Source organism: Acanthaster planci, linkage group LG05 (assembly GCF_054643075.1).
Source record: "Acanthaster planci isolate LZ-2023a linkage group LG05, COTS_SCS, whole genome shotgun sequence".
Taxonomy (NCBI): Eukaryota; Metazoa; Echinodermata; class Asteroidea; order Valvatida; family Acanthasteridae; genus Acanthaster; species Acanthaster planci.
Genome location: NC_141781.1, coordinates 6,925,632 through 6,937,588, shown reverse-complemented (window position 1 = coordinate 6,937,588; position 11,957 = coordinate 6,925,632). Strand labels below are relative to the sequence as shown.

Sequence of the window (11,957 nt, the reverse complement as noted above, 5' to 3'; positions counted from 1 at the left end):
TGAGATTTTCTTTCTAAGACGTCATCTCCACCTAACACAGCTGCAGGAGAAATTAGAAAAGATGACCCACAGAAACATGTAGAAGGAAATGGAGTTTATTCCTATTACCTCTTCGGGTTTTCCTGCAACCGAAGTGCCCTGGGTACTGTTGAAAAATACCCGGTTCGTCGCCCAAAGTACTGTACATGTACATGCGCACTGCCAGCGAAGTTCTCCAAGTCGACCTGCGGAGTCCTCTGGCTCACTTCACTCGGCCAGATGTCGGAGGGTCAGAGTCAGGTAATTTTTAGTTTCTATAAATTGATATGCTAGCGAATACTTTCCAAAGCCCTTTTACTGAGTTTGATTTTTAAAGAAGTAACTGACTGAAATTCCGAAAAAAATATTACAAATTCTAAAATTTGTGCACGTTATTTTTCCTATCCAAGGGACCCGGAGGTACGCCAGCGCCACTGGGGGTCAGCTTTCAGGCTTTATACAATAGGTTGTCGTGACTTGTCTTCGTGATGGTGTTGCCTTCGCAGTAATTGTTTTTCCCCCTCGGATCAAACTGCTAGCATAATTATATGTAATGGGTTTGCCCTTACCCAACGTATATTAATAAGCACTGTATGCTCAGTGCTTGTCCGAGAGCTTGCGAAAAAAAGTCACAAGCTTACTCGGGTGGGACTCGAACCCACGACCTCCTGCTTACTAGTGCAGATGTCTTAACCACTCGTAAGAGACTTGGCAGACAAGAGAATCTGTGCTGTCACATTTGGTGAGTTTAATATATGTTTCATTTAGTTAATTTGATCCTTATATATGACAGAGTCATTCATTCGAAAACATTTAAGCAATAATTATGCCAGTCAAACAATTTGTTATGATCTCCAAAATTCGTCCTGTTTGTGTAATCATGGCACATAAATCGAAATGCTTATTTGCCCTCGTGGTATTGCATGTTCAATTAGCCAACCAAATCAACTTGACATTGATAAATTTAACATAATTCATTTACCAATCATGCGTGCGTGTATAACATAGAATAAAGCAATAGTAATTTTTGTTTATGTTATCATTTCTTATGGCTAATTGGTTCATTTAACAGTTTGATGTTTGGAGTCATTAAACAGCAGAAATTTGGACTTTTTGCTGGACACTATAGTTCAGTTTGAATAAAAACCACTGCTAGTGCTACCGTCATGATAGAATGGTTATCCAATTGCAACGCCGCCTGGGAAAGGGTAATTGTGTGTGTATAGGAATAACAATTTGGCTGACCTCCTTAATTAAGGTGCATCACAGAGGAAGGACACAGAAGGAGTTTGATCTGCCCGGGCTGTAACATCTGGCCAATTACCGCTTTCTGGCATGCCTGGTATGTCCATAGCCAGAGCGCAGCGAACGCTTGTTACGCACCATCTGTTTCACAACCACGAAACCCCTTTGTACCCTATGATTGCCGGCGCTATTTGTCGATGGTAATCTGCATTTAAAACTTCATGTACTGAGGTACAGGAAATTGAATATTCATGTTTTTGTTGGTGGTTGGTATGATCTCATGACAACATCAAATTTAATGCTTGCGCAGTTGCTTGCATTACGCTGTGTGCCCTAAATCTATATGTGCAGTTATTGCCCCCGATGAGCTCTTTCTTCTGGAGTTATTTTGGGAATAAATAGCCTGGTTGTTTACAAGATTTTGTGTTTTGTTTGAATCATTTTTAATATGGCATTTGTACAAAAGCGTATTTTATGAGATTTCACGATCACTTCCTGTGATGAAATAGCGCATTTTGTTCCTAATGAACTAAGCTTTCCAGTAGTAGTGGACATTTTGTTGGCCAGTCTTAGCCAAATTTGTACCAAGTCTTTGAACACTGATGCATTGGACGGAGGACTGAAAATGAAAATTACAAACCTGGCATGGATAATGGAACAGTGTATCCAAATTTTAAAAAAAGTTTATTTATGATGGCAAAAGTTGGTCTAATATCAGGAATTTTTCTCTGTCTGTTTCCTGATCACATCGATAATTTGTATTTAATTGCAAGCAAAAAACTAGTATTGCTAGGATATTACTGGCCCCGCTTGTCCGGCTAACTTGCAGGCAGTAATCAGGCATTTTTGGAATGTTTTCTATAATTCGTCTGACTCGGCGGTGATCATCATTGGACACTTTGAAGTGCCCGAGTTGCAACTCCTGGAATTGAACTATATGAGTTGAAATAGATATTAAAACTAATCCAAGTGTGAGATTTTGTATATAAACAAATTAACAAATACAGAATGTATCAAAGTGATCAAAAGAACGCGAGTTTTGCTTGATGTCTCCTCGTGGACTCACCATTTCCCTGGTTATGTAAAGTTCTTTTTTGGGGGGGTTGTGTGTCTAGATCGGGTATAATGCGTCTGTTGCGATTCCGCACATATTGCCCTCGTTACGGGCAATCAGAATGTAGCCAGCCATACCCCAGGATGTGCCTGCAATTGAAAGAAAAGAGACGACACAAAACAAAGCAATAATTATTACTATTCCATGGAAAGACAACCTTATCGTATATTGTGATGATTGTTCTTTGACACCGTCTTTGCTGGAGGCACCCATTCAGACTTGGGCCACGCCTACAATACCAACATGCACTCACCCCAAGAGTTTTTGCAGATCCAATACTCTTGGTCCCCCAGCCGCCCGTAGCCAACCAGCAGCATGCTGTGGTCGAGCTGGGTAGAAGAGCACTGACTGCTGGCGTACACGCCGCTGCTGTAAAACTGGAACGAGGCTTGACTTGCATCAATGCTGACCATGACTGGCTCAGTGACTACGGCTTGGGCGAGGGTGTCTTCACTGCCGGAGCTGACTTTCTTCCCACCGTTCGGTACCTTTTGGAAGTACAAAGCCACTAAATCTTTAAACATGTACAAGTAGTTACATGGCATGACCCCCCCATCAGTGCGTCTCCCTTCCCCCCTACCCCTGAACCCATGCACTGATGGTCGTAGTTGGTCTAAGTTGTGCATAATCATTTTCTTGGCACCCAACTTCGCTAGCCCTGTGCCCTTGTTAGGAAGGATTTGCAAGGGATTCAACTAAGAATTTGCTACACACTACTATCCGTGACTGCTGCAAAAAAGACTGAAAACTGAGTTAGGGTTACACCAAAATGGTGAACAAAGTAATTAATTGAAAGGTTGTTTTTAATGTTTCTGATACATGCAGTTGCTTGGATGCATGCCCGTGTACGGGTAAGGGTCGACTTGGTTCATTTCTTTCCAAATCTCAGTCAAATTGCTTATTTGTTTAGTTTCGTTTAACTTAGGGTTTGCTTATTTCTGCAGCTTAATCTTTTTTGCCGTCTTTTTAAATAAGTTGTGTTTTTGCTGAATTCTGTATTGAATTGTTTTCGGTGTATTCTTTTGGTCCTGTTTTGTCAAATAATAATAGGGATGGTAGTGACGACGATGATGGTGATATAGATGTAACATTGTATTTTGATGGCAATGCTCTCTGTTCATTGTTTTATTTTCCCTTGCTTTCACCTTGGCATATGGAGTGCAGGAACCACTTTGGCACGTTCCATTGCCTGGTTTGTAGTCACCGTCTTTACAGAGGCCGCCCAGTTTGTGGATGCAGTCGAAGACGAAATCAGCAAAATGGATCTGGCAGCAATCTTGCACCTCTTGGGCGCTGAGCATGGCAATGTTGCCTTTGTGGATTGCGTGGAAGCTAGCCACTGCGTCTGTAACAGTTGGTGATGGGCTACGAAATTATCGTTGAAGTAGTAGATTAGATTACAACTTCTCTAAATAAAATTCCATTTAAATGTACAGTGGATACCAGGTTACGATGGTCCCGATATAGATCAAAGCATATAATATAAGGTACAAATAGTTTCCTGTTTAAAATAAAAAAGTCCACCTCCAAAATGTGTACCTTTTGTAAAATCGAAAAGGAAACTCTTATTCATTTTAATATTTTGCTTGTGTATTCACACACTATCCTTTTTGGTCTGCAGAAGTTTCGTGAATTAAGGAAAGGACCAATTATTGTATTAACTTGGATAATGAAGTATTCTATTTGGTGGAACCGATATTGAAGATAAAGCTGTCAATCTAATTTTTATTAATTTGCCGTTCTCATATCTACAAAATGAAAATGAGCCCGAAAGTGCCTTCCCTTTCAGGTTTCAAAAATGATTTAAAGACATATTTGATATGTGCAACAACAACGTGGGGTTATTCTATTGTAGATGGGATTCGTCCTGGTGCTTTTCTTGACTAATTAATTCTACCTTATGTTTTTTATGACTTGTATAATTTAACATATTGATGTCCATCTGTCCATTTGCCTAAACACACGTATGTTTACATACTGGTGAATTGGTGAATGTATGTTTACATACTAGTGAAGTTTTCCCTGGAATTAAAAAAATTGTAGATTTATATACCCCACAGCAACACTTCAAAAACCTAGCCAGCGATTTAGTGAAGTCTACCACAACAAACGTCCTCTAAAATCTATTGCAAACTATTCAATCTCAAGTGCACTGTGGGACCAAAGTATATCTCTTTTTGATAGTTCATTCTGTTCAGCCATTGTGACCAGACTTGCAGTGTGCTCTATACAGTAACGGGCCTGGCTTTGGAGAATTGGGGAACTCACAGTGCATTTTGCCTCGTTGATTAAAAACTTTGTTTGCAAAAACGTACTAAGGTGTATTGTTCATAGAATCTATGTACATATTTTTGTAACTTTTAGTTAGATCAATTTCTGACCTTTTCAAGAGCAAAAGCTGCTTAAGCAAGCATCCAGTAGAGTGAGAAGGTAGAAATACGGATTAGCATTAAAGCACATCTGAGAAAAACACCTCGCCCTCTGTTCGTAGTGGATAAACCCTTGTGCATACCAAACAGCGCATGTAGCCATTGTTTGTAGCCATTGTTTGGCATGCACAAGGGTTTATTCACTATGAACACAGGGTGAGGGTTCCCCTTGTTTTCTCTGTTTTCTTTAAATGACGCAATATACATTCAGAATTCGCATCTCGGCATGAACAGGAAAAAGCCCCTTTTAGCTTACAGTTGAGCTCTGAAGACAAATGACATGATGTGGATGCTTTCATATTTATTTGAAAGGATAAAATCAGAGAAAACATGTTTTCCTTAGAGGTGCTCTTTAAAGGACTTTTAAAAAATTAGGTCAAAGTGAAGTTTTTCAACAGCTAACACACTGCTGTGAAATGTTTGCTTACCGGCAGCAGCAATGGCTACTGCTGACCCTAATTGCCCCTGGTTGCGCACGGGTGTGACGTCACCCTTCTTTCGCCAATCCACGCTGCTTGGAAGGACCACGTGGGGCGACCCCATTAGATTCTTTTGAGAGACATCTGACGAGGAGGACCGAGCGGGGTAGGCATACGGCAAATGCTTCCTTGTCATCTGCTCCAAAGTGAAATAAAGACATCACAAACTCTTCAAAATCAGCTGTGGTTTTGAAATGGTGGATAATTAGGTCTTTGAGCCCCGTGTGTGGATGAAGTCAATGAAGATTGTTGCTCTGTCACTTGGCAACGACTTTGAGGATGACACTTATTCTGGATATTTCCAGTTTTGCCCCTCCTCGCAGCCCTTACAGGGATCGACGGGAAACTATCTTAGGACGCCCGTCATTTTTGACGTTTGTCATTGGGAAGTCCAAGAGTTCAATTGAACGGTGGTCAATTCCGTGTGCACGTGACACGTGTACTGAATATATGATGTCCATTATGCACTGATTAGGGCAGGAAGACCACAATGCTTTGTACAACTTAAACAGTGACGTACTTCCTTCACAGAGTTCTGTGAAGGGCTTTGACAGTCCCCAGCGCCTTGCAAGGGAGGCGGGGACGAGCGAAATACACATTTCGACCAACGAGAAATGTTACAAAGTAACTGGTGTACCTGTTCCTGGTCTCCGAATTCGTTCATCGCAAGATCAAAGGTTTTGTTCATTTCGGAGTTGTGTTTCCTTATGATGGCCGAGTTCCTTTCCCAAACCGCCCGCTTCTCAATTTCTTCCGACATGCTTCCATATTTCTTCCTGTAACGTTGTTTCCATGTTTCCCAATCAGTCGTGGGCGGCCCGTCGACATCATGCGCCAGCGACACGTTCCATGCAATAAATATCGCCAGAACACAGCCGAGTAATGGCGCCGACTTCATCTTCAAGCAGAAATATAGCATTCTGCTAAACAAACAAAATAAAATAAAGATTGTGAAATTTCCATCTTGTGAGCTTCATCTTGAGTACAGGGACACCTTAAACCGATGTAATCGATGAACGTCCAGTGAGTCGGCACTTTATTGACCCTCAGGGTGGGACAGACTCGCATACAACGACACCTTTTCTTCGGATTTCACTACAGCACCCGTTCCGGTTTGTTTGGTTTATTTTGTTTTTCTTTGTTGGGGTATTTGCTTGATTTTTATTAATCACAGAAAATTGCTGGTTTTTTTCACTAATATCTTCAGTTCATTACGAGGTAAGTTTATGAGATCAGCCTCCAACGCAACGTTCTTGCAAAATGTCCAATTTCAAATAAAGGTGGAAGAAAAGTGTCAACTTTTTCTACGGACTGTTCACGATGGAATGTGGTCGCCCACAGCCTGACGGTTTTGTAATGAATTAATGACAGACGAAACAATTTTTTTTTGTCCAATCAGACAGAATAGGCTAATATAAAAGTTTGCAGATATGCATTTAATGTTTAATAAATATTAACACAGGGCTATCGAAACTGAAGGACTAGAAACCATTCTTGACTGTTATAGAATGTAAAAAAGCGGATCCTTTGGATTTTAGTAGGTGCAGGCGAAGAACTGCCTTCACACTTTTTACCTTATTACTAATTCTTCAATATTCAATGAAAACCATTTGACATCCCACTGTGACATCACAGTTTCGCTCATGAACTTAGAATAACATCGCAAGTAGCATATCAAAAAGGCGCCAAAATACCCTTCAAAAACCCTTTGAAACACACAGGTACATTTTCAAAGGTGACGGTATTCATTGCATGCTCCTTTACAGGAAACTAATGAATCTGTGACCTTTATACGTGGTTCATTAGACTTATCCCAGTTCTCCAGTCGCTAATTTTGTCATGGCAGACAAAATACCTGTTCACAAGATCTGCGCGGAAAACCAATGTTGGCCAAGAAGTCGTTAAATTAAGATAAAATACGGCTCTCAGCTGCACGAACACTCCCGGGACATTGGGAGTGTTTGTGTATGGGCCTACAAGGGGCCCTCCCGGCCTAATACTTGCATGGGTACAATTATGTTGGAGGATACGACGTACTAGTCGTCTTTACAGTGGCATAGCACGCTTGCTGTCAAGCCTATACTTTCTAACATACATTACAAATATTATGAACAATTCACTGAACACCATATTTTCCCTCCTTCGTGAGCTATGAAGGAAAAGTTCTTTCGAAGATGTCCTCACTGAAATAGGAACCTACCTCTGTAGCAGGAAATGGTTATGTTGTCATATCAGCCTATTTCCATTCGACACCAACAGTTGCGCTATGCATGTCTGCCAGTGCCTGGTGAGGAATCACGTGCAACAAGAACTGACCTTTAACCCGCAATATAAAAAGGTTTTGTTGACAGGTAAACTTGAATAGGCCTACGTAGCCTGCGCGTCCTTGACACTGTACGATCTTCCTTGTTTACTCCAATTGGCGGGGATTGTTGACCTAGCTGTTGTAAACACAAATGAATATTTCGTATCGGAACCCTTTAGTGTTATCCTAAACCCTTCTTCGGTGTGTTAAAGTTATTTGATTATCAATGGGTTTATTACGTTACTGTAACATAATTATTGAAAATCGTGTATGTGTTTTTTAGGCAACTGAGGGCGCTGTTACCGGATGTCATTCTTCGAAAACTGTTAATTTGGAAACAAAGGTGCATTTTCAGGGGTTGCTTCAAACAAATAAAAATCGGCCGATCGTTTATAAACTACATAACCCCGTTCAGGCAATCAAATTTTCCAAGAGCCTCAGGAATAAAATCACCCCCTCTATGCTTTTCACAGCAGGAAACTACAGCGTTTTATTTTGAAGCTCCTCTCTCTATGAAAAGCTTTTTAATCATGATCTGGCAGAATGATCAGTCCATTTCTGAGTGACGGTGTTTATTTCTCTTTTTACTCGACCATTTATTGTAAGCACACGTACTGCACGTTAAAAATTGGCAAACGGGGCTTTAGGGTACGTCATTTCCAAAAAAGTGAAGGAAATTACAGAGTTTCACTTCAACTGAATTGCAGTTCCGGAGTTGAGAAATTGATATGGATAAAGATCGGTACTTCCACGTCGCATTCCCTTGCAACTATGGAATACTTGTTTTTACACCATACTCAATAATGGTATACCTGACTGTAAACATTTAACGTGTTCAGTTTCAATGTACTGGTAAGTCTATAATGATCAGGTAAATGTCATTTTCCATAGTCATTTATCAAATGCTAGATAGGTGACGAGCTCTGAGAACAAACATAAGATCAAAATCTCTGAACCAAGGAGATGAGCTATACCGCAATCAATTACGGACTGAAGGACGAACAGATCAAGCTCTACGAGGCTGACACTCACTTCCAACATAATAATGACACGTCACAGACTATAGCTTCACGATAATCGCATCTTTTGGTATCCTCTTGAACCTCGCCTTCTTCTTCGTCATCGTTCGGGTGAAGTCCATGCGAAGTGTCCTCAATATCTACCTATCCAGCCTGGCTGTCGCCGATGGACTGATGCTGATCTTTTACTAGGTCAACGCGTGGGCGCCGCAGCCCGACGAACCATACAACACGATCATCAATATGCTGGATTCGCTTTTGCTACGGAGTTTGCTTCCTGCTCCTTCGTAGCAGCCGTTGCTGTTGCAAAATTTTCTGCGGTGCGGGATCCTCTGAGTTTCAGGACAAAAGCCAGCAAAACTCGAGCAGCAATGATTTCAGTGGGACTTTGGACACTCTTACTGACGCATTGATTGTGATATTTTTGGTCTTGCTTGGTATCGGACACACAGTAATAATATTGATTGCTGTATTGGTTATCACATTTTATACATCGACTCTTATCAATCACTTATACCAACTTTACCAGAAAACCATTGAGAAACAGCAGTTCATCATCGACCAGGGCTATCGCTATATTGAGCAGCAGGAATGCGAGTTCGATGCGCAATTGAAGACGGATGACTCGATGAGAGAATACATTGAGGCCTTGGAAGTTCCCACCCCGTCGTCCCTCGTGATGCCTTCTTTGGAGGACGCACCAAAAAAAAAAAAAAAAAGAAATCAAAAACCTGGATTTTACCAGCCTGTAACCGTACATAAACAAGTATGGTAAATATCCTATCGGTCATCCCACTATCAACACCGAGAATTTTGGTGAATGAGCGAGTATGAGGGTCTGGTCAAGGGCAAAGTGTTTCCTCCCAGAGGGCTGTGTCACCCAGTACTTCCCTACAAAGCAACTGGCCGGTTGATGTTTCCTCTATGCGCCTAGCGCTGCAAAGCTCAACAGCAGTCTTCCTGTCTCCATAGTGACGAAGAGCGGGCTTCGAGGGGTACCTAGGTCACGTCGGAACTTCAAAACGCACTTAAGATGGGCTACCTTCTGCTTACGATCTATGAGGTGTGGCATTTTGACTGCGTTGCTCAGTACGATCCCGATACAAAAGAAGGAGGACTATTTGCGTCGTACGTTAATGCTTTCCTAAAAATGAAGCAGGAAGCCAGCGATTGGCCGCAGAGGTGTCAGACGATGCAGCAGAAACACGATTACATCCACAGGTACTTCGACAGGGAAGGTGTCAGGCTGGAGTGGGATAATATCCAAAAGAACCCCGGCCTCAGGGCACTCGCAAAATTGATGATCAATAGGTTTTGGGGTAAGTTTCGCCTGAGAGACCTAACATGGCGAAAACGTCGCATTTTTAGCGACCCTGCGGACCCTACTTCGAGAGGATGACTCGCGATGACATCCAAGTGAACAGCACCCACTTCGTCTCGTCGGAAATGGCGGAAGTTCAGTGGCAGAATACTGATGATTTCATCGAGCCTTCTGGACGGACCAACGTCATCATTGCAGCGAACACCACAGTGCAAGCTCACCTCAAATTATACGAACTGTTGGAGAGTTTACGACACCGAGTATTGTATTTAATACGATACTGATAGCGTTATTTACGTTAGTCGTGAGGGGGAATGGGAACCCGAAATTGGGGATTTCCTCGGCGAATTAACAAATGAAACTGAATCAGATAATTATATTACAGCATATATTCGTGTCAGGTGGACCCCAAAACTACGCTTTTAAGTTGGCTAAGCCAGATAAGAATAGGAACACGACATTCTGTAAAGTGCGCGGAATAACGCTGAACTACAGAAATCACTCAGTCGTGAACTTTGACAGAATGTTCCAGATGGTGCACCACATTGGCGTTCAACTAACAGATCCCATAAAATATGCAGAAATAAGAAAACGATGAATATCGAAACAAAAGTAGAAAACAAGAAGTATCAGGTTTTTACACTAAAAGAGTTCAAGTCGAAAACTTTGGCACAGTTCCTTATGGCTATTAATATCACACTTTTCAGGGTGGGAAGACAGTTTGTAGCCCCATTGCGTCACATAGTCGTTTGTTTAATGTTTGTGTGTAAGAACATGTTGACTGAAAAGTTGACGTCATTCACAATTTAAAACAGTTCGTAATCTTCTAAAGAGTGTGTTTAATGTTGAGTTAACAAACCAACTGAACTGCCATGACATTGTCACTTGGCATTGGAATTCTAGTCGTGTACATTGGGAAATAGAGCTGACAAAACGGTTGAAGGCAAGACACAAAATATTGTTTTGTGAACTAAAACCACATGAAAGAGCAAGGCAATGGTAAATGGTTGCTTAATCCTGCACTGTCAATACGATCATGTTTCATACATGTAAATCCATAATTCCATATGTATGTTAGGTCGCAAAATGACATGTTGAGCTTGTAGTGCGTTTGGAAGATCTCCACATAATACTGATTCTCGAAGATGATAGAATCTCTCTACGTTTGTTTTGTCCTAATGCTTGGTACTTTGCCATCATTGAACGCTAAATGTTGCAGCAGTGCCGCGATTTCACGGCCTTCTCGTGAGGGCGCGCTTCATCAAAAGGCCACGCTCGGTTTATACAATTTAACAGAATTCGGAACAGGGTTTCAAATCAGCAATCATCATACATCCCAGGGGGTTCAGACGTATTCAGTTGGGTGAGTTATCATTTGAAATCTTTATTCAGTCAAGGCCATTTTCAAGCAAATAATGGAGCCGTTTATATGGGTTATTTATCTAAAATTTACGATGGGTTATTACGCACAAATTATTGCGGGAATACCAACACATCTCCCGGCGTGCCTTTTCATTCTATTTAGATTGAAGTCATTAGGAGTGTGTAACGATAAAAAGATCTTTATTAAACGTGCTATTAATTATCTTTGTTTTCTCTTTACTTGAAGCTCAAATATATTCAAGGGAGGGACAGCAACTACATACAGGGAGGGGATTTTTCTTGAATTTCTTCTTAAATGCAATAAACCAGATTGCCAACTAAACTTGGAAAATAGTCTACACTAAACTTTACTTTTATGAAAGTAATTGTTTAAGTAACCAAAATGAAATAAAAACTGAACGATTTCCCTTTGATAAGTAGTACATGTACTCTTTGTGTACACAGAGAGTTAACTTTGGCTCCACCATGTAAAAAAAATGAAGAACAGTCGTCAGTGTTTTTCATAAAATCCTTTGTATTATTCAAGTATCGCAAAAGGCCAAAAGATTTTTAAAGGAGGTTTAGCTCTTTAACACCTTTGTTTATTAAAAGACGAAAAAAAATCTTTTCCAAGGACACAAATGCTTAGATCAAACTAAAATTCT

At 41.0% G+C, this 11,957-nt stretch overlaps 1 protein-coding gene across 2 annotated transcripts; it reads right to left on the bottom strand.

The window, feature by feature from the left end:
• Positions 1 to 746: 746 nt before the first annotated feature.
• Positions 747 to 7,643, bottom strand: LOC110989044 (cathepsin K-like). 2 transcript variants are annotated; one of them, XM_022253134.2, is made up of 6 exons: positions 7,486 to 7,643; positions 5,923 to 6,208; positions 5,235 to 5,421; positions 3,523 to 3,722; positions 2,631 to 2,865; positions 747 to 2,466 (listed from the first exon to the last, which is right to left on the bottom strand). In XM_022253134.2, exons 2-6 carry the CDS (start codon positions 6,202 to 6,204, stop codon positions 2,375 to 2,377), a joined length of 996 nt encoding a protein of 331 aa, XP_022108826.2. In that variant the 5' UTR covers positions 6,205 to 6,208; positions 7,486 to 7,643; the 3' UTR covers positions 747 to 2,374. The 2 variants fall into 2 exon arrangements, with proteins under 2 accessions (XP_022108826.2, XP_022108836.2); XM_022253144.2 differs by having other exon boundaries at positions 5,923 to 6,205.
• Positions 7,644 to 11,957: the final 4,314 nt, after the last annotated feature.